The following is a 27,376-nucleotide window of genomic DNA, read 5'->3' as shown; positions in this document are numbered from 1 at the left end:
ATGCCCAGGCGTATCAACGCCGTTATTACGGCCAGAGGTGGTTGTTCTGGATACTGAATTCTCAGGATCTATGCACCCCAATTGCGTGAAAATGTAATCACATCTCAGTTATAGTATGGTATATATTTGTCCAATGACTACCCGTTTATCATCTGCATTTCTCCTTGGTGTAGCAATTTTAATGGGCAGTAGTGTAGACGCAAGATGTACAGACAGACACAACAGTGAGAACGCCGCTGTAGGCCTGTACACCAGGGTGGCTCCCTCCCTCCAGCTACGACGCGCCTCGCCGCCAGCTGACTAGCTGCACGCTAACTGCAGAACTTACCCTGCCGGCGTGCGCGTTCCTCGTCTCGGACGTGAAGAGCATCTCGGCGTCGGCGCCGCCGGCGAGTCTGCGCCGGAGGGCCGCTCGCGCCTGCGCAGTCGCCCGCCGCCGCGACGCCAGCGACGAAGGCGCGGCGGTCGACCGCCTCTGCAGCCGCCGTGCCGTGTCGCTGTCCACTGCTGCGGGAACAGAATGCGCAGCAGTCAGAGGACAAGTCACAACGTAGTCGTAACACAGAAAAAGATCAACAGGGGCTCAGGGACTGGGTGAGAAAGTAAGACTGTCACTTGACTAGTCGAACACGCTGTTACATCATTCTTTCTTTATAAGAAGTACAAGATTGTACATAAATAAGAAAGTTATCAGGATAAATGCATGACGAGAGTTGTGGTCACTCCAGAGACTGGTTTGATGCAGCTCACCATGCTACTCTATCCTGTGCAAGCTTCTTCATCTCCCAGTACTTACTGCAACTTACATCCTTCTGAATCCGCTTAGTGTATTCATCTCTTAGTCTCCCTCCACGATTTTTACCCTCACGCTGCCCTCCAATACTAAATTGGTGATCCCTTGATGCCTCAGAACGTATCCTACCAACCGATCCCTTCTTCTGGTCAAGTTGTGCCACAAACTCCTCTTCTCTCCAATCCTATTCAATACCTCCTCATTAGTTATGTGATCTACCCATCTAACCTTCAGCATTCTTCTGTAGCACCACATTTCGAAAGCTTCTATTCTCTTCTTGTCCAAACTATTTATCGTCCACGTTTCACTTCCATATATGGCTACACTCCATACAAATACTTTCGGAAAAGACTTCCTCACACTTAAATGTATACTCGATGTTAACAAATCTCTCTTCTTCAGAATCGCTTTGCTTGCCATTGCCAGTCTACATTTTATATCCTCTCTACTTCGACCATCATCAGTTATTTTGCTCCCCAAATAGCAAAACTCATTTACTACTTTAAGTGTCTCATTTCCTAATCTAATTCCCTCAGCATGACCCGGTTAAATTCGACTACATTCCATTATCCTCGTTTTGCTTTTGTTGATGTTCATCTCATATTCTCCCCTCAAGACACTGTCCATTCCGTTCAACTGCTCTACAAAGTCCTTTGCTGTCTCTGACAGAATTACAGTGTCATCGGCGAACCTCAAAGTTTGTATTTCTTTTCCATGGATTTTAATACCTACTCCGAATTTTTCTTTTGTTTCCTTTACTGCTTGCTCAATATACAGATTGAATACCATCGGGGAGAGGCTACAACCCTGTCTCACTCCCTTCCCAACCACTGCTTCCCTTTCATGTCCCTCGACTCTTATAACTGCCAACTGGTATCTGTACAATTTGTATTTTACCCGTGCCACCTTCAGAATTTGAAAGAGAGTATTCCAGTCAACATTGTCAAAAGCTTTCTCTAAGTCTACAAATGCTAGAAATGTAGGTTTGCCTTTCCTTAATCTATTTTCCAAGATAAGTCGTAGGGTCAGTATTGCCTCACGTCTTCCAACATTTCTATGGAATCCAAACTGATCTTCCCCGAGGTCGGCTTCTACCAGTTTTTCCATTCGTCTGTAAAGAATTCGTGTTAGTATTTTACAGAGAGTATGTTTCCAAATACAATATTCAACTGTTTGAAAATTCCTTAGGGCGTCCTGAAACGTAGAGTCTCCGAATTTATTATCTGAAAACTCTCAAAACTTTTTAAATAACACAAAGGTTATTAACATTCCACACCTTCCTTTTTCATGTCTACATATTTGCAGCCCTCTGCCGCTAAAGGGCTCCGAATTGATAACTGTATTATTGGATGCCTTCAGTTCGGATGTTTCCACAGGTTACACACAACAGTTACCCAACATAATCAGACTCTTCTTCATCATTGCTCATTGTCTTTACGGGGTTCTAGCACCTTTTGTGGTGGCTGGTGGCCAGATATCCTTAGCAATCTCCTAATTCTGTTTTTTAACTTTTCTTTACGCTGCAGAGCGGCGTATTGTGCTGCTGCCAGCACCCCTCCCCCCATTTAGGGGGGGGGGGGGGAATCCAAATCCAATAAAGGAAAACAAAAAAAGACTAGAGCAAATCTCACATCCAAGTGTGAGAACGTTTTCTAATTATTAGCGTAGTGTCTACCAGAGGCGAAGCGTGGGTAGCAACTCGTGTTCACCTAAGTCAGTGGTTCCCAACCTTTCTTAGACCATTACACCTGAGTGCAATGAGACAATAGCTCTTATCTCCCCCCCCCCCCTCCCGAACCTCACCCACATTATCACCAACTTTAGCACCTAAACAAACAGTAGAATGGAAGACTTTTCTTGGAAGCCTTTTATTTTTAAAATGATTAAAGATGAATCATATTTTGTGTGTGTGCGTGTGTGTGTGTGTGAGGGCGTGCGCGCTTTAGAATGAATGAGGAAGGAATTGGTGATGCATCGCAAGTACTACCCACAACTCCTCAGATAAGAAAGCTAACTATGAGTAGAGAGGGTAGACACTTGTTACAAAACATACTTCCCCTACGTTATTCCTCTCCATTGCGGCACTTGCTTGACCCACATATTACAACTCCTTTTAAAATCAACCAAGTTAAAATGTGTGGACTATACTTAACCGTTCATAAATCACTTCACTGCTTCACTCCTTACTTCTGAACTGGCACAAATTGGAAAGCTTCAGCCTTTTTGTTTGACCACAGCCACTAATAGTAGTAGTAGTAGTAATAGTAATAATAATACTAGTAATAATAAGAGTAACATTGTGTGCAACACTAACGTAACTCTTATGTGGTTACTGCTGTGTCATGCTGTCAATTAAATCATTTATAGGTTTCGAAGCCGTCCGGTGTGGCCGAGCGGTTCTAGGCGCTTCAGTCCGGAACCGCTGGACTGCTACAGTCGCAAGTTCGAATCCTGCCTCGGGCATGGATGTGTGTGATGTCCTTAGGTTAGTTAGGTTTAAGTAGTTTTAAGTTCTAGGGGAGTGATGACCTCCGATGTTAAGTCCCATAGTGCTCAGAGCCATTTGAACGATTTAGGTTTTGAAGCGAGTAATGAAGCAATTTCTGGACTACTGCACATACTATCTACAATTTGGAGAGGACATGTTCTTGAGATACTTAGTATTTGTTACATATACGTCTCACTTTTATCATCAGCGATGTACGGGACAATGCGCAACGTACGAGTGTGGTGGGTGGACTATGTGAGGAACTTGTAATCTCCATCGCATTAATACTACTAACTGAGAAAAAGTAATTATTGATAACTTATAAATCAATATTACAGTCTTACAAAATTGTCATAATAGTAACGATCTTTTGAAAATAATTTAGTTTCGAGACTGAAACAGAGTCGGGACCCGTCAGGTTAGCCGAGGGCGCTAATGCACTGCTTCCTGGACGCGGGTAGGGGCGCCGGCCCCGGATTGAATCCGCCTGGCGGATTACCGACGAGGGCTGCTGTGCCAGTCAGCCTGGATGTGGTTTTTAGGCGGTTTTCGGCATCCAATTTGGTGGCTACCGGGCTGTTCCCCACATCCCGCCTCAGTTACACGACTCGCAGAGATATGAAACCGCTCTCACTATTTCATGGCTTACACTAGACGCAGACAGCTGGGGTACACAAATTCTGTCCCAGGGGGTACATGGTTACGACAGGAAAGTCATTTGGCCACCCTCCGACACTAACATTGCCAAATCCATAGTAAAAAGGCCGATTCCGCGTTGATTCGGGACAAAGGCTCCAGAAAATGATGATGATGACTGAAACAGAACCGAATCCTGTAGTTGCTTATCCCATGAAATTTCATTTTACCCACAGCTTGGGAACCACCGGTCTAAGTGCATGTGGAAAACGCTCGTCGATCCACTAGGCGGATTTGATAGGGGGTTGGAGCGTCCCCTCGTGTCCCAGAAGCAGACGGCTGGTTCGAAATACAATGCTTGACTACAATATCGCGCTGTGAGGTTTTTTTAAATTCCTCTCTTGCAGAAAAATGTGTGTAGCAATAACTACTTTTCCGCGTTTTGTTAATTTTTTTGCAGTTGCATCCTAGCTAACTTATCGAATTACGCCGTGTGGCTCTCGCCTGCTGCCAGTCTTTCAAAAGGACGGCACTTCAGCGACCTGCGGGCACCTACTTTACCGCGAGTGAAAGGAACCTACAGTTTAACGCGCAATTCGAACCACGTGTCGTTCTTGGCGAATCTTCGCATCACTGAGGGTTGAAGGCTACGTTCAACGCGTACTAAAATATTCCGTAGTTCGATAGGGATTCGGTCACTCGACCTATCCATTTCCACGCATATGCTTTACAATTTTTTATTTTGTTACTGTATATTTTTACCTCTACGCCATCAGGACCAACACTTATCGAGGAAACGACCCTACCTGGACGGAACTTCTAATTGGTGACGGCTACCACACGGAACGACTGCCATGTTATGAGTGACCTATCTCTGCTAATAGGCTGCGAGACGTAACTCTGCAGCTGCGTATTGCTGTGACAACCCACAAATAGTTTCGTTTAGCTTAATATTACTGACATTTTAACAATACATTACTGACGTTAACAATACATTACTGACATTTTTACAGTAACAATAACAAAAACTGACCATATATTCATCATTTTGTTATGCAGCTCCTTGTATTGGCCGTGTTTGCAGTTAAAGTTGTTGGATGTGAGGTCCGCCAGTTACGCAAAAAACCGTTTTTTCTCAGTACCCAAACATGTTTCCGCACCACTGTGCCATCAGAAGTGGGTTTTCGTTTTTATTTATGCTCCAATGTGAACATTTTTGTTCAATGATTATAAAATTATGTGCATCTTTAGTTCGAAAACAACACATCATTTCTTTTTGTAAATACCTTTACAATTGGTGTCCATGAATTTTCTGGATCACTTGTGTGTTAATTAAAGCAGCTAGCTTGTCACCTGCAACCAAACGATGTTGATGACAAAATCTTTTGCTGGCAGTTAACCCATCTTCTAGAATGTAATTTAGTTTGTCGCGATGTTTTCGCGCCTATATTCGTTTTTACTAACGTTTTCGCGTGGCAAGCGCTTACATTCTCCGCATCATGCTGAGGGGTTGTGATGCGCACGTAACTATAACAAGTATTTTCCACAAATAACGCAGTAAAAACACTTTTCACTTCATCAAAACCCAGTGTGATTGTGGTTTGTTGTGTGTTCCAGACCAGTCACTGTTCATTTGTTCACCAGAGAGTTGGGCGCCAAATTTGAATTTTGTTTGCATTCTCTCTCTCTCTCTCTCTCTCTCTCTGTGTGTGTGTGTGTGTGTGTGTGTGTGTGTGTGTGTGTGTGTGTGTTAAAATGCAAACAAAATTCAAATTTGGCGCCCAACTCTCTGGTGAACAAATGAACACTGACTGGGCTGGGACACACAACAAACCACAATCAACTTGGATTTTGCAGAAGTGAAAAGTGTTTTTACTGCGTTATTTGTGGAAAATACATGTTATAGTTACGTGCGCATCACAACCCCTCAGCATGATGCGGAGAATGTAAGTGCGCGAAAACATCGCGACAAACTAAATTACATTCTTGAAAATAGGCTAACTCCCAGCAAAAAAATTTGTCACCAACATCGTTTGGTTGCAGGTGACAAGCTAGCTGTTTTAATTAACACACAAGTGATCCAGAAAATTCATGGACACCAATTGTAAAGGTATTTTCAAAAAGAAATGATGTGTTGTTTTCGAACTAAAGATGCACATAATTTTATAATCATTTAACAAAAATGTTCACATTGCAGAATAAATAAAAATTAAAACCCACTGATGATGGCACAGTGGTTCCGAAACATGTTTGTGTACTGAGAAAAAACGGTTATTTTGCATAACTGGCGGACCTCACATCAAACAAAAACTGACCAGTTGGATTATTTACTACCCAAAATAAGGTGAACAGTGAAAACTCGTTTTTATGTTGGAACGTAACAGCGCCTAGTGTGAGACGTCTTATGTGGTTAACAGTTCACTCAGTTCACTTAAATATCGCTTATCCCTATCCGTAACCCAGAGGAATAGTCAGTCACAGCTGCATTTCGCAGTGTTACCGTAACTGGTAGCGCCTGCCGCAGAGTATACCGCCGAATGTACTCTCAAACGAGTTTATGTCCGTCACAAAGGCTTAGTCGTAGTGCGCAACGATGAATCTTTACTTCACAGTAACTGTTGCAGCAGTCATATTCGTTTCGTGTTTCCTTTTCAGAGACTTGGCTGATGCGGGTTTTCAATGACAATGCCTTGCGTAAGTACGAAGGCGCGCTGAAAAATAATGTCTCCGAATTTTTCATGTGAAAATTCTTAAAACACATTTAATTAAAATAAATGCTATTAACACTTCACACCTTCATTCTTCATATCTACATATTTCCAAAACCTCTGCCGCTGGAGGGCTCCAATCCGTAGAGTGTAACATGGCGGTACTCCGTCTTCCGGCCACGAGTGGCCTACCGGGACCATCCGACCGCCGTGTCATCCTCGGTGGAGGATACGGATAAGAGGGGCGTGGGGTCAGCACACCGCACTCCCGGTCGTAAGATGGTACTCTTGACCGAAGCCGCGACTGTTCTCAATTGGCATCACGAGGCTGAGTGCACCCCGAAAAATGGCAACAGCGCATGGCGGCCTGGATGGTCTCCCATCCAAGCGCCGACCACGCCCGACAGCGCTTAACTTCGGTGATCTCACGGGAACCGGTGTATCCATTGTGGCGAGGCCGTTGCCCGTAACATGGCGGTATGGAACAAAATATGTCGGAGCTTGAGAAACAGCGTGCTGTATTAGAGTTTCGAATTCGAAGAGTTCGTCCACACATGGAGCACCTCGCCTTAAACTTGACAATGCCAGACTACACGCGAGCGCCATGACATCTGCCACAATCCGACGCGTCGGGTTCATTGTCATCGATCACATTCCGTACAGTCCCGACTAGACCCCATCCGATTTTAATCTGTTTAGAAAACTTGAAGAACATCTTCGAGGATCACTATGATAGTGATGAAACGGTCGAAGCAGAGGTGAGGTAGTAGCTTCGTCAACGACGTCGAAAATTCTAAAAGGGTGATATGAAGAAAGGGTTCTCTAGTTGGTAGGAATGCGTTCGTCGCCATGCTGTTCGTGTTGGGAAATAAATATGTAGACATGATGAACAAGGACGTAGACTGTTAATAATGTCTGCATGATTTAAAAGTCTTCAAGAGTTTTCACGCGAAAAATCGGAGGCGTTACTTTTTAGCAGGCTCTTGTATATGCACACTTTGATGTGCTGTATAATTCGATCGTTGAGTTTCTTTCAAGCGTAAGGCTACTCTCTAAAACCTTGTACGTCGTGTTACTGGAGCTATCTCCATATTGTCCTCCGTACAGCGCACACCTGCGATTCGTAAAGCGTCATTACATTTTCTATTCCCAGCCGCTCTTGAATGCACTGACACAGGGACTAACATGTCATCAGCATACCGAACACAGGACTATACTATGTCTAGGCTTTCACGAGTAATAAACACACATCAAAAGAAGTTTTGCATCACCTCGGTTCCCAGAACTTCTGAAAATAGACGTTGACTGTGGATATTGTATCATAGACACAGTCCCTTTGTTCAGAGATGTCACTAAAACCGGCCAAAGATATAAACAAACATGCGTGAGCAGCGCCTATTAGACGGCGGGGGTCCGACAGCCGATCAGTTCAAGTCATTCCACCAGGAAGGAGGTACACGGCTCATGTTGTCTGTAGTTCAACCATGCCTATACGGTCAACACCGCGGTTAGATACCGTCCGCATTGTTACTTTGCGCCAGCAAGGACTCTCATCAAAGGAAATGTCCAGGCATCTCGGAGTGAACCAAAGCGATGTTGTTCGGACATGGCATAGATACAGAGACACAGGAACTGTCCATGACACGCCTCGCTCAGGCCGCCCAAGGGCTACTACTGCAGTGAATAACTGTCGTGTCGTGTGACTAGGGCCTCCCGTTGGGTAGACAGTTCGCCGGGTGCAAGTCTTTTGATTTGACGCTACTTCGGCGACTTGCGCGTCGATGGGGATGAAATGATGATGATTAGGACAACATTTTTTTTACTCAGTTTTTTTATTACAGAGGGCAGTTAAACCCTCTGACCGAACACGCTGAGCTACCGTGCCGACGCACTCAGCTGCCGGGGGGCAGACAGTGGATGACCGTTACCTACTGATTAGGGCTCGGAGGAACCCTAACAGCAACGCCACCATGTTGGCTAATGCTTTTCGTGCAGCCACGGGACGTGTGCTACGACTCAAACTGTGCGCAATAGGCGGCTTGATGCGAAACTTCACTCCCGACGTCCATGGCGAGGCCCGTGTTTGCAACCAACAACATGCCGAATGGACCCCTCAGGATTGTCATCACGTTCTCTTCACTGATGAGTGTCGCATATGTCTTCAATCAGACAATCGTCGGAGACTTGTTTGGAGGCAACCCGGTCAAGCTGAACGCTTTAGACACACTGTCCAGTGAGTGCAGCAAAGTGGAGGTTCCCTGCAGTTTTGGGGTGGCATTAAATGGGGCCGACGTACGCCGCTGGTGGTCAGGGAAGGCGCCGTAACGTCTGTACGATACATGAATGCCATCCTCCAACCGATAGTGCAACCATATCGGCAACATATTGGCGAGGCATTCGTCTTTATGGACGACAATTCGCGCCCCCGACGTGCACATCTTGTGAATGACTTCCTTCAGGATAACGGCATCGCTCGACTACAGTGGCCAGAATGTTCTCCAGATATGTACCCTATCGAACATGCCTGGGAGAGATTGAAAAGGGCTGTTTATGGACAATACCACCCACTCTGCGGCATCTACACCGAATCGCCGTTGAGGAGTAGAACAATCTGGACCAACAGAGCCTTGATGAAGTTGTGCATAGTTTACTAAGACGAGTACAGGCATGCATCAATGCAAGAGGATGTGCTACTGGGTATCAGAGGTACCGGTGTGTACAGCAATGTGGACCATCACCTCTGAAGGCCTCGCTGTATGGTAGTACAACATGCAATGTGTGGTTTTCATGAGCAATAAAAAGGGCGGAAATGATGTTTATGTTGATCTCTATTCCAATTTTCTGTACAGGTTCCGGAACTCTCGGAACAGAGATGATGCAAAACTTTTTTTGGTGTATGTACAATATGTGCAAGAACCAAGAGGCGACAGTAAAAATGAAGATCAAAATCGTAGTACTCGGACAGAAAAGAGTGCACAACTTGAATTCACTGTTTCACATCTTAATGTAGAATCTGTACATCGCAAGAGCAATGACAGAGGGTGTAAGACATGATTTCAGTCTTTCACATACTAATACTGAATATGCATATCGCTCAAGCAATGACGGAAATGGAAGTAAGCTTCCAGAGTGAGTTAAATTTCTGGTTGAAAAGATTTCAACGATAAGTTTCGCTGATGGTATTGCTACCCTCAGTGAAAGTCAAGCAGAATTATTGGACCTGTTGAATGGAATAAACGACCTAATGAGTGCGTAATATGGTTTGAGGATCGACGGACGAAGAACGAAAGTAATGTGGAAAAATGAGATTGGTGATGAACTTAACATCATAAGACTTGGCGGACGGACATGAAAAGCAATTAGTGCCAGAGAAGATGATGATGATGATGATGTTTGGTTTGTAGGGCGCTCAACGGCGCGGTTATCAGCGCCCGTACAATTTCCCAACCTTCGCTCAACCCAATTTCGCCACTTTCCTGGATGATGATGACATGATGAGGACAACACAAACACAGTGCCAGAGAAGAGAGCATTCCTAGCCAAAAGCAGTCAACCAGTATCAAAGATCAACCGTAATTAACGAAGAAATTCCTGAGAATATACGTTTGGAGCACTGCATTGTGTGGAAAATGGATGATGAACTTGGAAAGAAAAACGGAAAATATCCACTGCGATGGATAAAATTCTAAGCATTTGAGATTTAGTGCTACAGAAGGAGGTTCAAAGTCAAGTGGACTGATAAGAAATGTGAAGTTTCTCCGCAGAATCAGAGAGGAGCGAAACATGTGTAGAACCCTCGCAAGAAGAACAGACGGACTGACAAGACATGGCTACGACATAGGAGAACAACTTCCATGGTACCACAAGGAGCTGCAGAGGGTAAAAACTGTGCTGAAAGACAGTTGTTGAAATACGTGCAACAAACAATAGAGGGCATCGAGTGCAAAAACTACTCTGAGATGAAAAGGCTGACGGACAGGAAGTCTTGGAGAGCCGAATAAAATCTGTCAGACGAACCCCCCCTCCCACAAAAAAACATCCACTGCCCAATACAATTCACATAAAATTGTTCTGGACATTCCACCGTGTCTCTAACATTAAAAAGAACTATAAAGCAAAACGACATTTTCACGGTCTTTCCGACGGTCCTCTTCAGGGTCATCTTACTAAAATAGCATTATGTTACTTAGTTTGCTATTGCATCACACTGGACGAAAATTACGGTCAACTGAGGGTATGAGGTGCTCTGTATTAGCCGCCGCAAATTACTGTCCTGCTATTTCTTCGTCTCTTTACAGGCCACTTACTTAAGCTCTTATCTTATAATAGCACACTTCTTACGGCCCCAGAGAGTCTTCCCATGTTTAAGCGTGTTTAACGGGCCAATGGCCAACTCTGTTGTTTTGCGCTCCATTTTACAGCGACAAAGTACAGTGGCGACTATGCCAGCGCTGAGAAAACGCAGTTGTGTTTTGCACGCAGTCGCCCATTGTGGCTGCATTGTCCTCCGTGCAGTGAGAACGAGGCACCCGGGGGAGTCATTAGGCGTGTCTCGCTTACTTAGCCGCCTCGCGGGCCTAATTGTAGCTCACAGGATCCCACGGTTGGCTAAGCGGTAACTCAGCTCGCTCCGCCTCGCCGCCGCTGGGCTGGATTCGCGACCGGCTTTCTCCCGCAGCGCCGCTCCGCTAAAGCACGAGGATGTACACGCAATGCCGAAACGTGCGCTGCTAGATCCAGGGAGCTGCGAAAACAACTCCCAAATATCTGCATCACTGTATCTTTGCAATGTATTTAGTGGTTCCTTACGTGCGTACAGTCGCAAAAATCCTATTTCTTCAACTGATTTTTCGGCTTTATGGCTTTCGTCAGTATACCGAATCAGCTGACGGATTGAAGCTACAGCACTCTCATCTGTTATTTTCAGGGGCGCATAATGCTGTCACCAAAATTTTTGATCGCTTACCCAGCGATATAAAATGATTGACAGACAGCAAAAGTAAACGTCAAACGAACAGCCAAAGCGTCTCTTACAATATTAATTTATTTTGTGTACTATTTTTCCGCCATCATTAGAGTTTAAGTGACTACTGCTGCCAAATGAGGTACAATATTCGTCAACAACTCTCAATATGATGTTACGCACTCTATACAGGGCGAGACAAAAGTCCTTGGACACCTTCGTAAGTTGGAAGATTAAAGGGAAAATTAAAATGTGATGATGGGAACATAGGTTTGATGTGAGGCCGCCATTTTGGATTCAAGTCTTTTTTTTTTTTTTTAATGGGAAGGGGGGTGTATGACACATCAAATAACACTCGCTTGAGCTATGGAATTTAGTGGTGTATTTTGTTTTTGTCTATCTTGTACAGTTTAGAGGTTATTAATGTTCAAAGTTGGAAATTACCTTCATTCCGACTGCCACAACACATGTTCTACGTGTTGTACACCCCGTGCAATGCACAACTGTAGTCACCGCAACCACTCTGACTTCTAAACTGTACAAGATAGACAAAAACAAATTACACCACTAAATACCAGAGCTCAAGCGAGTGTTACTTGATGTGTCATACACCCCTTTCCCATTAAAAAAAAGACTTGAATCCAAAATAGCGGATTTCAAGATGGCGGCCATGAATGACATTCACTCCAAAAGTTGCGGCCCCACGTCAAACATATGTTCCCATAATCACATTTCAATTTTCCCTTTAATCTTCCAACTTATGAAGGTGTCCAAGGACTTTTGACTCGCCCTGTATAATCCGTTACTACCGTAGCCAGTTCTACCTCATTCCCGACGTGTAACACGTTTTTCAACATCTTTCACCAATATTTTACCGTCTCTGATGGCGGTAGTAACAAATTTTGATGACTTTCTTCTAAGCCAAAAACTGACTAACAAAAATAAATTAATACTGTGGAGGATACACAATATTCTGCTTTTCATCAAACTGTTCTATCAGGAAGTGACAGAGGAAGTCTGTTCACATAAAAAAGTTACCCTTGGACAATTTCTTCTATGCCATAAAAGAATAATGGAATAGCGTAAGTTGGTAGGATGGTATTATTAATTCAAAATGGCTCTGAGCTCTTTGGGACTTAACATTTGAGGTCATCAGTCCCCTAGAACTTAGAACTACTTAAACCGAACTAACCTAAGGACATCACACACATCCATGCCTGAGGCAGGATTCGAACCTGCGACCGTAGCGGTCGTGCGGTTCCAGGCTGAAGCGCCTAGAACGGCTCGGCCACACCGGCCGGCATTATTAATTCACATTATACACAAAAGGCCCTGCTTATCACTTCTTTCTTTCGCTTTACAAACAAAATTCGATAAAGCGGTCCAAAATTAATCTAATGCGATATTCCGTCTGGTGATATGTATTAATAGGCATTGTAAAACGCGAAGAATATGCAATACTCCAGCAGTGATTGAGCTGCGCCGCCGCATAGCGGTGGAATACTGGTTATTCTTTGTGTTTTACTGTCCGTACTAAGGCGTATCAGTAAAACAAATATGCACTAGACTAATTTGCGACCGCCCTATCGAATGGGCACGAAAAATTCTGCTCTAAAAATAATTTAGTTTGTAACAGGAAACAAACCGAAGCGTTTCGTCCGTATGAAAGACGTGATGACCACGCTGGCTCCAAACACACATTGCAAAAACTAAATCGCTGATATTTGCCGAAATAACAAGAGAAAATGCACCTGACTAATTTTAGCGGAGTCACCTACACACACACACACACACACACACACACACACACACACACACACACATGAATGTAAAATTACTCATGCCACACCGTTATGATCAATCGTAAAAGTGATCCACGGGACAAAATACTATCAAACTGTCTAAAACAATAAATTCGAGTGTTGCAGTTTCAGTCTGTCAGTGCTCTCGTAAGATCGTCGAAACCCATACGGCCGAAACGCGGCAGCTCGTAGAAAATGTGTTGGAGCACATGAGGGTCTTATTTAATCCTTTAACTACCAGTTTTTCTCGAAAGAAATGAATTAATGTATGGTTATTTTAGTTAATGTTAAAGTCAGAAGTAACGGTATGGAAAAAAAACTTTTTCTTTGTTTCGTTTCCAATGTGGGGAGGGGTGCGACATATAGCGTTATCAGTACCTCCAGGACTTCAACTCACATTGCAGGTGCTCAGATTGAGCATTGTATGTAACGTGGCAAACGTCAGTACGTGCGTGGAGTTCATTGACACCGAATTTCCGGGAAGGCGCGACAGCAGCCCGCTTTGCAAATTACTTCACTTGGTTGTCTACCTTGCAGGGGCGAACTAATCCGGTGCAACAATATCGAGCGGACCAGAGAGTAACAATGAAATTTTAAGACAGCATCGTCCCATGGTGTTCCACTTCGGAGGTGTTATTGCATATCGTTGATTAATAAAGAATGAATTCAGTAATAAAATATATGACACTATGTAGTGTAAGACGAACCATTTACTGCGTTTTTATTGTACAAAGTAGACAGCTAAAATGTATAGACAACAGCATTTTTGGAAGAAATTTTTGGCCTATTGTGTACCACTCACACACAAAAAAATACACATTTTTGATACTTTCTCTTAAACACTATCTCCGAAATATGAACTTTAACCCCTTGCTCAAAAACTTTTTCGTTTAGTTGCAGGCTTGGTTTTTGACCTTACTCGCTCTGTTTCATTTTTAACGAAACTGTTTAGTGCAATATTACTTGCAATTTGCACAATCCGTTCCTGGATCACATTTGCTGGACTGGAAGGGCTAGGATGTCCCGATAAAGCGTAAAGCAAATACCTTCCAGCAAAAATTTTTGGGACACTTCGCTGATTCTCTCTTTGCAAAAACTGCACTCTGAAATGATTGAGTAACAGGTTCATCACAGCATATACACAAGATGCACAAAGCATCACATCATCTCTTGGATAACATAGACCACCTCTACCTGCTGCGGCAGTTAAACTATAGCATCACATGTTTTCTCATGCATCACTCTATGCAGTTAGAAATTCTGTACAATAACTACAAATTCATGGTTTGATACATGCACAGGAGCAGCATCCCTCTATGTAATGAATGAGAGGCCACATTTCATTAGAAATTTCATTCACATCATTTCTATCTGCTACACAGGAATTAAATTCCGACACATCTGTCACAGTGTAATCTCCACTGGTAGAAAAAGATGCGAGGTCGGCCATGTCCGCCCAGCCACGAATTCTAGTCTTATTTTCCACTGAAAAATCTGGCGAACTAAACTATGATAATGTGAACCAACCAGCTGTTGGTACTGCCCAAATCGAGCCTCCAAACTGTTTGTTTGGACCTTTCCTGGTAGGGAGATTCAAATGGTTGAAATGGCTCTGAGCACTATGGGACTTAACTTCTGAGGTCATCAGTCCCCTAGTAATTACGCAATATTAACCCACCTCCTAAGATGATTAGTGGGACATAATAATTATACATAGATAAGATTACAATGCAGCTTTGACAACTGTGTTAGTGAGCTACAGTTTAACTAATATGTGTTAGTTACAGTTTACTACAACAATGAGCAGTTTGATCTAACTACTTATTACTTAACTTATCTACTAAGACTATTTCTTATTACCTGCAGTGTCACAGGTATGCCAGTTGTATATAAACCTACTTGGGATAGCCAGGCTCAACGAGCTAAACCCGAAGAGCATGCCCCTGGCACTGGGCTGGCCAAGGTAAGTAATCGCTACGGTTCCCTAAATTAGTGTCCTAATCTAAGTCTTACAAAACTAACTTAACCTACGTCATATCCGGTGCTTGTCTTGATCGGTGGTGTTGACCCCACTCCCCCTAGTCCTGTACGTGGCGGTTTACAACTATGATGGAAGTCGGCCAGCCCACGCACAGGCGGTATGGGAATGGGCTCTGGTCTCAATTGGTTTGGTCTACAAGTTGATACCTAATCAAGGTCCCTCAGGTATTCTACTAACACTTTATGTGATAGAACTTAGAACTACTTAAACCTAACTAACCTAAGGACATCACACACATCCATGCACGAGGCAGGATTCGAACCTGCGACCGTAGCGGTTGCGCGGTTGCAGACTGTAGCGCCTAGAACCGCTCGGCCACCACGGCCGGCTGGTAGGGAAAACCGAGTCCACAATCAATAGCATGATGCTTGCACAATTGTAGTTTCTGTAGATTGGTACAAAGCAAAGCGCATTTCTTTCGTCAGTTTGTTGCCAGTATTTAGGTCCTTCCACTTCTTCAACCACTGGACAAGTTCTTGAAGGAGCGCTAAATGAGAAGAGATTTTTGTGATTGGCTCTTGTTACGTTTCTCGGTCTCTTTCCTTTCCATAATATTTTAATACTAACCACATCCCGCCAGCCTCTAGGAATGAAGCAGTGCTGTAACGGTTACTGAGGTAGTCTAAGGCGCCTAATTTTCTTAATGCTATTCGAATAGTTTCATGAAAAATATTTGAAGCCAGGGAAATATTTTGTCTTTCTAAATGCGACGGATACAGTGCTTTTAGAGAAAGAAACCCCATATTGTACAAGTTGGTTTTTCTCAGTTGACTGCATGCATTTTAAGACACCAAAGGAAGCTACTACTGTAGCAGTCCTTTGAATTCTGGGAATATTAGTTCCTGGTCAGAAACTTTTAGCCACGAATTTCGCACACATTTTAAAATATTAACAGGATCAATTACAAAAATAATTTCCTGCTTGGGTCTTTTGTGTGTGCATACTGGGTTTCCAGTTGTGGTTGATCACATAAATGGGAAACGGCCTTTCTACTTACAGCACTGTTGTCACCCACAATAGCAAAGACTGTGAACCATATGTCTCAAGTCCAATAACAATGCGTTTTACCATATATCATACCTGAGCACTATCAGCATTTGCAACTGGTAATATAAGGATTACATCTTCCAAAGAAGACAAGAAGGTTGAAATAATGAACACATAAGCTATTCTATCAATCTCACTGCTGTGTGCAGCAGAACATACGCACAGCCCTGCTTGTAACCCATCTGTTAACAATATAAGATCAGTTTGTCTTCCTGAGCCAAAAATGTGAATTTTATCTTTACACAATGTAGAAAATCTTCATTCTGCGGTCTTTGAGGATTTGTGTTTAATTTAGAGCGCAGGGGCGTATGTGACTGGTGAGAGAAAAATGAGATTGCCAGGGCTCTTGATAAATTTATACTCAAGTGGTGAAGTAGAATATACCAGGGAGGAAGAAATTATAGTCTGCCAATAATGACATGACACATTCACCTTGCTAGCTAACTGACACCATTTGTTCTTTAAGGAAAGCCAAAGCATTGCGTCTTTCAGGAACTCTTTATCCAATACAATTAACTGTTTTTTCACTGCAGCTACACAGTAATCAATCGACTGCTTACCAGAACACTACACGAACGTGCAGTGTATATTCTTCTGGCTGATTTTTTTTTCAACCTGTTAACACACTGCACAGCCGTTGGAAATCTAGTTTCAGATGCACGTTTTAGTTCCACATCATCGAAAAGGCTGATAAAATTTAAATCCTCACTAACTTTGACACAGCACTTGATGCTTGGTTGACGTTCGTCAATTGTAATTATAACAGCATTTTTTTCTTTCTGCATAATAACCAAAACAAGGTGTAATGTTTTAAAACTTAGTTTCGTTTTTAGTTCATCAATATCTGGAACGGTATCTTTCCTACGAGCTTCACACAAAGTTTCCTCATTTTCCTCAAGTGCAAAAGCTAGCTGCTCATTTTCTTCCTTCGTTCTTCTACTTTCTGGATCCTCGTTCCTTGCTGTAGTTTTTGACGTCTGTTATGAGCGTTATGGAAACAGTGTTGGTACAGGCCCCGTAACAACAAAAAACTTACAACTATTACTTCTGGACTATTTATAAACAGTTATCTCAGGCAAAACAGACCTAACCTAATAACCTCACTAGATTCTCTAGATTATTCAATTATTTTCTATTGAATGTTTGCCTAATATCAAAGTGACTTGCCTTTAACCAACCTAGGCTTCGATAACAGTGTTATTAACAGCCTACTCTTTTTACAATCATACATTATGGTTTCTCGTTCCACGTTCTGTTACTGAAAATGTACTGCATAGATAAGAATGGCATCACATTATTTCTCAGTCTGTTTTACAAATACAGACATTAAAATCGTGTTACAGAACTATGTATATTGTAACGTATTTAAAGATAATCATATTACTTGCAATGGAATTACTCGTTGGCTGAAAATCTTCTCGACAGATAGCTCGAATCGACTACTGCTTTTCTGTTTCGGTTTCTGGGAAGGAAAACACACTGACCTTTGGGCCATTTGTATAATTCCCTCTGCAGTTAGGCAATGGGCATCTGTAAGGCATTGTGAACAATACGAAACGCTACAGACAGTGAAACCTTTCACATTTTTAAGACAATCGCACAAAATAAAACAACAGCACGACGGCGGCAACTCGCAAATCAACGGACCAAACATGACGACGTCACTACCGCTTCTAATCGGCGTTGACAGGGGTGTTCTGTAGGTAGCGTTGTTTGTAACAAAGGAATTTTGCGAACCAGTAGTATGCTTTCCTTTACTAGTGGGACGCTGATACAAAGCAAGAACATGTAGCGTATTTTTACTGTTTCCATGGTAGCTTACCATTGGATACATAATGCCAAAGAGAGGGAAAGAGTTAAAATTGTGCTCCACAGGAGCTTTTACAAAGGTATGTTTTGTGTATAACGTCCACAAAGCAGTGAAAGTCTTTATTTTTCTTTAACTAGAAGGAGTGATCAGAAAGTTTCCGTTTGAGGGCGTTGGTGCAGCGTATATGCAATGTAGGGTGGCTCCGATGCTTGTATATAAGCACTACCATATAGGCAAGGGATTAGCGTCGCATTCGTGGTTTTACGAGGTGCGTGCAGTAAATGTGGAGACGTGAATTATGGCCACGTTATTGTCAAATGCATCCAAACGGGACTAACGTGGTGTTATTCTTTTCTTCGCTGCCGAAAAACAAACACCGGTGACACCCATCGGAGAATAAAGAATGTGTATGGGGCAATTAAGACGAAACGTCTGGAAAAACTGCTACAAGGAGTGCGGCTGCTTCATGACAACGCACGTACCCACATCGCAAATGTCGTAACGCAGAAGTTACGTCAAATAAAGTGGGTGACACACCATCGCCTGCCGTAGTCCTGATTTCTCCCCAAGCGATTATCAAAGCCTTCGGTCCCTTAAAAATGGCCTTGAAAAGTCGACGATTTATGTCTGAGGAGGGTGCGCACCACGCAATTACGGACTTCTTCACGCAGCAGGACACCGTGTTTTATCAAACGAGTATATTCAACCTGGTGCGTCCCTCGGATGATCGCCACAATGCTCACGGCACTTTTGCCTCATTAACATGCTGATTTTCGACTATATGACCTACGAACGGAAACTTTTTGATCGCCCCTTACAGTAATATATGGTGCGTACCACATGTCATATTTTAAAATTCGTTATATACCTGTTTAGTGCTGCAAAATGGTTCAAATCATATATCTCGGGCAGGAAACAAAGGGTGTTATTACGGAAGCTATCAGGCATCATCCAGCTGGGAACTAATTACGTGATGGGTCCCACAAGGTTACATCTTAGGGCCATTTCTTTTTCTCGTGTATATCAATGACCTTTCATCAGTAACATTACCAGATGCCAAGTTTGTTTTGTTTGCCGATGATACAAACATTACAATAAATAGCAAATAAGTGTAGTCTTAGAAAGATCGACTAATAAAATATTTGTGGACTTTAATCACTGGTTTCTAGCCAATTCTTTGTCACTAAACTTTGAAAAAACACACTACATGCAGTTCAGAACTTGTAAGGGGTGTCCCACGAGTATATGTCTAACATATGATGACAAGTAGATAGAAGAAGTGGACAGTGTTAAATTCTTGGGATTACAGCTTGATAATAAATTAAATCGGGAGGAGCACACTACATAACTGCTGAAGCTTCTAAACAAATCTCTATTTGAAATGCGAATTCTGTCAGACATAGGGGACATAAAAATGAAAAAGTTGGCATACTATGCTAAGAACATCCTGCAGAAGCCTGTTTAGGGAACTAGGGATACTAAATACTGCTTCCCAATATATTTATTCCTTAATGAAATTTTTCGTTAAAAATATATCACTTTTTCAAACCAACAGCTCAGTTTATGGAATCAATACTAGAAATAAAAATAACCATCACAAGGATTCAAAGTCACTTACTCTTGTTCAAAAAGGTGTGCATTATTCAGGAACACACATGTTCAATAACCTGCCAGCAGCCATAAAAAGCTTAACAACCACTGAAATTCAGTTTAACAGAAGCCTAAAGGATTTACTGGTGGCCAAATCCTTATACTCCACTGATAACTTGCTCAGTAGAACCAAGTGATTTGTGTGTGTGTGTGTGTGTGTAAAGTACAAGCTAACTTCTGCTCTGCACCATTTCAGTGCAGTAATGCGTTTTCATTGTAACTAAGTATTGTAGTAATTCTATTATATGTTTATTACCTTATAAATAAATAAAAAACTTTTTTATTTTAAATTCAGTGTATTAATGCGATCTTAGTAAATGAGTGATGTAAAATGATCCTTTCATATAGTGCTCATTTATTAAAAAAATGAAAAATAAAAAAATGACGATCATTCCACTTGGGACCTTGGAAGGTACATTAGTTTGTTTTAGTTGTAAATATTTGTCATGTGTTATTGTTTTTCTGACATGTTCTGCATCCTGGAGGGCGTCCTCACTATGGATCAATTGAAATGAAAGTAAATCTAATCGAAGCGGACCTGGAGTAAGTGACATTATCCAGGCCACGACACAACACATGAGTTAATGACGGTGCGCCATACTTCACCCACTTACATTCGCATCAATAAGTAGATACATGCTTTAAAATTATGGACATGCAGTAAACACCATTTTAAATTATACAGTCTACGAGATTATAGCGTACTGTTAAGACTAGTTGCAGAACGACAAATATTTTAGCAGTTTTGCCGTTGTTGTTTACACATAAAAATGATTGCAGAATCTGTCTTCTTTATATGGCCAAAGACAAAATTTCTAGCTGCGCAGCGACTTGAAAATACTGAAAAAAAATTTAATTCAGAAGATGAGCACGTAGCAAGCGAACTGAAGTGAATTGACTCAGCGATTAAATAGAAAAGATTTTGAAAGATTTTGATACTACGCACACATCGGTGGATTCTGACCAACCTTTTTTTCATTGCAACTTGTCTTCTGAAAGAAATAGTACACTGCTATCATGAAGAAACACTCCCTCCTCCCCCTCCCCCCCCCCCCAAAAAAAAAGCTAGGGACAAAGAGAGAGGACAGATTTTGACGCCAGACATAAATTTCATTGTTAGGGAGTCTTTCTTGATAGTATTTGTTTGGTGTGTACCCTTATATCAAACTAAAAAGTGAACGAACAAGGAGAGAATAGGAGCTTCTGATAAGATCACAGGACAAAACAGTTGTGACCTCTTGGAAGTGAGTACAGATCGCTTTCGAGCGCTACAGATGGTGTAGAGCCGATACCAAGTAGTCATGTGACCTTCTGTATCATGTGACCCTCCAGCGTTGACGTAAGTAACTCATAGCAAGGATTTTGTTCCTGCATGTTACATGGAATCTATGCAGTAAGACGGGTCAACGTGACGACGTGGCAGGGGCTTTCGTGTTTAGACGTGCCCATGGCCACACCATGAATGAAGTTGCTGATTTGTTGGTGTATCAGTGTGGCGTGTCCAATGTGTTTCCTAGGATTGGAGTAACACTCGCAGCCGGCTTAAGAGCAGCAATGGTAAAAACACCTTAACCGACAGGGACCGAATACGTCACCCCTTCTAGCGAGAACTGACTTCAAGTACCCCTTCTAGTGACAACTGACTTCAAGCCCGACAGGAATCGTTGCTGTCAATGGACGCCATTTCCGACAGAACATTACAATGTAAACAGCATGCAATGAACATTTTGAGTGAGCTGAAAATACAGCAGCACGTTTCCCAGGCGCCAAACAACACAGAAAATCGACAGTAGCAGAGTGAAGAGGAGTAGTGTGCCTATATGAGTCGCGAGTTTCTTCTTTTCAAATAACGCAGAGCGTAAACTGCTCCGTCAGCCCAATGATGGGAGTGAGGAGTGTGTTTTTCAGGTCGGAGGTGACCTCTGATGTTTTGGTGATATTTTTGGTACCGTAACTTGTGCTGGCTGCTATAAGTTAACACGAACAGGAACCAATATGTTTATTTCAACCATCTCGGTGTCAAAGTGTTGTTGTTTCTTCTATACCTTCCTGATGAGTATCGCCATATTCATAGGGCTGCATGCATACGCCACCCGTCCAAAATGTTCTGAGTTTGAATTTATTCCCGACGTGTAAGCGACGTCAGCGCAGTAACTGCGATGGCAGCTTGAACCAAGAATTGTAAACAACAGAGATGTGCATTCGACCAGTCAATTGTGAGAAGCCAGTATTAAGTAGTGGAAGTGCGTCCGTGGTGTGGCAACACTGTCGCGTCACAAGCAGCAATAGAGCAACATCTCTAAATCAGGTGTTCAAGACGCTCTCCAGAATGTTTTGAAGACAAGAATAGTCTTTGCAAATTCCGGCAGATACACCTTGACTCCCGATCAAAAACAATGACACGTGGACACCTGCCGCAACTTGACTGAAATGCAAAACGCGGACAATTCTTTGCTGGGAAAAGAAAGTGATCAGACAGTGTTATCAATACAAAGCTACCACAAAACGACAAAGTGCGTTTATACGATAAGACAGGTCTGGCAATGCCGTCAATTTTCCGTTTACTGCAGGTAGGGAAATATTCCGGGACATGGTGGTGGGAACAAAGATACTATGCAGTAGAGAACGTTCTTGAACTCATAAAATATTCCTCAAAAAACGATAACAACTTTTCCATTGTTCAAATGAAGGTGGGTTCAATTACCAACTAAAGTTCCTGCCTGGGCGATGATTCTTATGGTAAAGCAGTCCCTAGGCACCTAAAAGGGGCTCTCACTATTTCAAAATACCACTGAATGACTTTCTCAGCTGAAAATACGCATTGTGTTACGTGCAAATTAATATTGCTGACTTGGTTCAAATGGCTCTGAGCACTATGGGACTCAACTGCTGAGGTCATTAGTCCCCTAGAACTTAGAACTAGTTAAACCTAACTAACCTAAGGACATCACACACATCCATGCCCGAGGCAGGATTCGAACCTGCGACCGTAGCGGTCTCGCGGTTCCAGACTGCAGCGCCAGAACCGCGCGGCCACTTCGGCCGGCCTGCTGACTTGACTATGGACACTCTTAGTCAGTGAAAATCTGTATAAACCTTTGGAAGTCTGTTCACAGAAGCGCTACATATCTGTACTGTGTACAAATAACAACAAAGTGGATCATCAAGAAACATTTAATCTATATCCTTCAAAGCAAGATGCAGTTTTGGAATTCAGTCACATAATGGCCTACAACAACAGCATCTCGTGATGTAGATGGAGATAAAAACTAGTAATGCAACCAAGCAAAACGTCAAATATTATTCGAAAATATGTAACAAACAATGGTTATAGCAATAACGGAATACAAATTTCTCTATGTCTGGATGATGCTGCTGAATCCGCAACCGACGAAATACCGCTCCAGTTGCTTTTTTTTTAGAACTTTAAGTTCACACAACCGGTTTCGGACTTTGTATTACGCCATTATCAAAAGCACATGAAACTGTCAGATGTTAATACATAATATGATGGAAGTATACAAATTATATTTATATTCATGGAGGTAGTTTGTTTATTGCCATAAGCGCTTCGCTTCTTTTATTTTGGAAGCATCTTCAGTGGCATGTAATACATGTTTCTTTTTATACATATAGTAACCGTATTATGTGGTACATACAATGTGCTCCTATGTTACATTTTGTCGCCTTTTGCTCTTGTTTTTTAGTTTAGAATCAACTTTTGTGGCGCAAATTTCGTAATGTGAACTTATCGATCGATGTTACTTACGATTTCCAGCGCTGTTACTCATGTGTGTGGTCCTGGAGATGTATTAGCTGGTTTTCATGATCCAGCTGGCCAATTTATGGCGTTCTTTCATCCACGTTCGTCACATCGCATATATCTGGTACACTTTCCATTTTGGGGTCAACATATAGGTGTTTTCAGTGTGTAATGTTGCCAGCTGTTGTTGTGTGTTTGTCTGTCGTCTTGTGTGTGTGTGTGTGTGTGTGTGTGTGTGTGTGTGAGTGAGTGAGTGAGAGAGAGAGAGAGAGAGTGTGTGTGTGTGTGTGTGTGTGTGTGTGTGTGTATTTTTCTGACTGAGAATGTATTTTTTGATTTATACGTGTTTGTGTGTGTGTGTGTGTGTGTGTGTGTGTGTGTTATGGGGCGTGTAAATGAGTGGTTATTTTTGTTCTATATATATATATATATATATATATATATATATATATATATAGGGGGGAGGAGAGAGAGAGAGAGAGAGAGAGAGAGAGAGAGAGAGAGAGAAAGAAGGGGGGCGAGATTCTTTAATTATTTATCCTGGTTTCATTTCGGTTTGTTATTGTTTTGGTGGCTAGCATGATCAGAGAGTTATAGCTTATGTGAATTTGGTTGTTGAGTACTGATACCTTCTTTTCCATTGCAATGGCACTTTGTATGTGAAAGTTTTATTGCAATGGCAGGAGCTTTTTGTTGTGATTTTTCTCCCTCATTTAAACGCGGCACAAAACACACACACACACACACACACACACACACACACATACATATATAACACACACAAATATACATATCTATATTTAAAAAAAGGTACATTCACACACAGCAAAACACGGACACACATAAAAAAGAAGCTTAAGAAAGAATAACACAAACAAAAGACGACATACAAACACACAACAACAGTTGGCAACACTACACACCGAAAACACACACATGTTATGATCTAATCTTGTCTTTATGGTTCCTACAAGAACGATATGTGGTTTGGTATACTCCTAGACTTCCTATTCCTCCGTGCTGGTTCTTGAAAGAAGTACTGTTTCGAGGAATAGTGAGCGTCTATCTTCAAGCGGCAGCCGATTTAGCTTTTCCAGCAACTCCGTGATGCTCTCTCAAGGACCAAATAATCTTGCAGCCGTACATGCTGCCATTCTTTGTATACTTTTAGTATCTCCCTATCGTGGTATTTGGGATGGACCTCACAATTGAGCAATATTCTAAGATGCGTTGCAGCAGTTTTTTTGTAAGCAATCCCCTTTATAGACTACCCACATTATCCTGTCACTGAATCGAAATCCGTCACCCGGCTTTTTTTTAAGTGCACACAAACGACTTATTCCTGCGCATTAATTTCAGTTTTCTTCTTGTCTTACCTGTGTTTCAGTTGTAGAACATGTGACCATTTTAATGCTATCTTACAAGATACACGCTATAATTATTGCGCATGTGATCATGGCTGAGGCTGGGAGAAACTGACTACTTCCTACTTCTTTTATCACATTTATACGTTTTAACCGCATTCGTTTCTATTAATTTTATAACAGGCGCTGATAATCTCGTCATAGAGCGCCCCTAAACTACAAACATGTGCGCACGCACGTGCGCCCACACACACACACACACACACACACACACACACACACAAACAAACACACACACAGACAATACTTTCATGAGCAGCATAGATGCGTATCGCTGACCAGCGTAACACACTGAAACGTTTAGCGGTGGCCTTTTTGCAGAAATGAATTATACGTGTCGGGTTTTTTTTTTCCTATCGTTTCGGTCTGCTATGGACCACGAAGATTTTTATCTTTTCCCTGATGGTGTTTTCCTCTTTTGCCAGTAGATTTTCATTTTGGCTGATTGTGCTTCTTTTCTCTGTTTTGACCATTTGCAGGCAGAACGTGGAACTGGCGTAGTAACCGAAATAAGCTTTTTGGTAATTTTGACTTTTTTTCTGAAAACTTCTCGATCCCGAATGTCATCAAATGAAATTTCAGCTTCCTGTATATCCTTTTTAACTTGGCTTGCCCATATTGAATACGATTTTGGTTTTGAAATTGATGAATGTACGCGATGAGTAAGTCTTTGCGGGTTCATTCTTTCCAGATGACCAAAAAACATTCTCCGCTTCCTCGTCCTGGTAACAATGTCTTCTGTATGATCGTATAATTCACAGTTGCGTCTTCGGCGGAAATCTACGTTTTCTTTGAAAGGGGCCAAGGATTTTTCCCAAAATTTTCCTGTCTTTTATTTCAAGGTTTCGTAGTGATCCTTTCTTCGTCATGTTCAAACATTCTGATGCACACAAAGCTGGCGGTCTAATTACGGTGTTATGATGACAATATTTTAGGTTTAAAGACAGACTTTTGCTTTTGTATAAATCTTTGCACAGATGAAAAGCACCTTCTAGTTTAGAACACCTACTTTCTACAGCTACATTTTCTGAACCGTCAGGTGTAATTATTTCTCCAAGATATTTAAATTTCTTCGACTGCTTCATTTTCTCTTGTTGTATTTCAATATGAGGAGGAGCGTGTTTGATGTTTGTGATGAATTTAGTTTTGTTAAATGCTATTTTTTGGCTAGTCATAGCAGCAATTGATTATAGGCTGGATGCTTGAACCTTAGCTTCGACAATATTATTTGCAATGAGTGCCAGATCATCAGCAAAAGCCAAAGAGTTTCCAATGAGGGCATTTCTTTTATGTCCAATTTGAATCCCATAACCTGGCGGTACGGTTGTACCTAATTACGATGAAAGTTATGTTTATGCGACGAGGATGACACTCTTTATGGAAGATGATCAAAAGTTTTGTCAGGATGATGATTCTAATGAAGATGGCGATCCTGCTAATTTGTGGTGATCCTGATGAGGTGGTGGTTTTGATGATTGTGATGGTTCTGATGGCCGTGATGAGGAACGGGACAACAAAGACGACGGCTTAAAGCCTGTCTGACATAAATTCTTTCAGTGATCTCCCACTTTTATTACTTTGTATCTGTAAACAGCCAGTAGTCCGAAATTCTACCGAATAGAGGCGTACATGCAACCAGGAAGTTACGGGCAGTTACACGGCTCGACTGAACACGACGCGTGGGCGTTGTCGTAGCGTGTACCGAGAGACTGCGGCGGCCACATCGACAATCCGATCACGGAGCTGGGTCCACCAGAAAGCGCCGGGCCACCCATGCATGCCGGCGTGCGTGGGCGGTGCGCGGTTTCACTTCCGCGATGCGCAGCACGCGCGAGCAATGCCAGCAGGCGACTTGCGACACGGGGTCCGCGCCATTCTCACGGCGGGCTGGCAGCGCCCACCTGTCACAAGCGGAGCATCGGCCGGTGTCGCCCCCTGTTGCGTAAGGCGTGGGCGGCGGAGGTTTCAGGCGTTACGCAGGGGCCCCGAGTCGCTTCCCGAAGGAAATCGCAGCCCAGGAGCTGTACACCGTCTCCCCTGCCGTAACATCCGCCTACTCTGCTACTAGGAGCCGTCTTTCCATCATTGCTTTCCCAACGGTTAGAGCGCCAGGTGAACGGAATGCTCTCCCTCATTAATTTAAATCTGACAGCATTTCCCGACACTTCCGCAATTGCTACTAATTTCATTTTCTCGGATAATTAGCTGGAAGTAAGAGGATCCGGTACATTCTACATTACGTGATAAAACA

The 27,376-nt window shown here is 42.5% G+C and overlaps 1 protein-coding gene across 1 annotated transcript in view; it reads right to left on the bottom strand.

Annotated features, from left to right (window-relative positions):
• Nucleotides 1–27,376, bottom strand: part of LOC124712365 (mucin-5AC-like) — a 400,134-nt gene that overhangs the window by 72,621 nt on the left and 300,137 nt on the right. The window contains 1 exon segment of the mRNA XM_047242660.1: nt 329–507. Coding sequence (XP_047098616.1) covers nt 329–507 — 179 coding nt within the window.

This window comes from Schistocerca piceifrons, chromosome 8 (assembly GCF_021461385.2).
Source record: "Schistocerca piceifrons isolate TAMUIC-IGC-003096 chromosome 8, iqSchPice1.1, whole genome shotgun sequence".
Taxonomy (NCBI): Eukaryota; Metazoa; Arthropoda; class Insecta; order Orthoptera; family Acrididae; genus Schistocerca; species Schistocerca piceifrons.
Note: the sequence above shows the minus strand (reverse complement) of the source record. Positions and strands in the feature narration are given on the sequence as shown.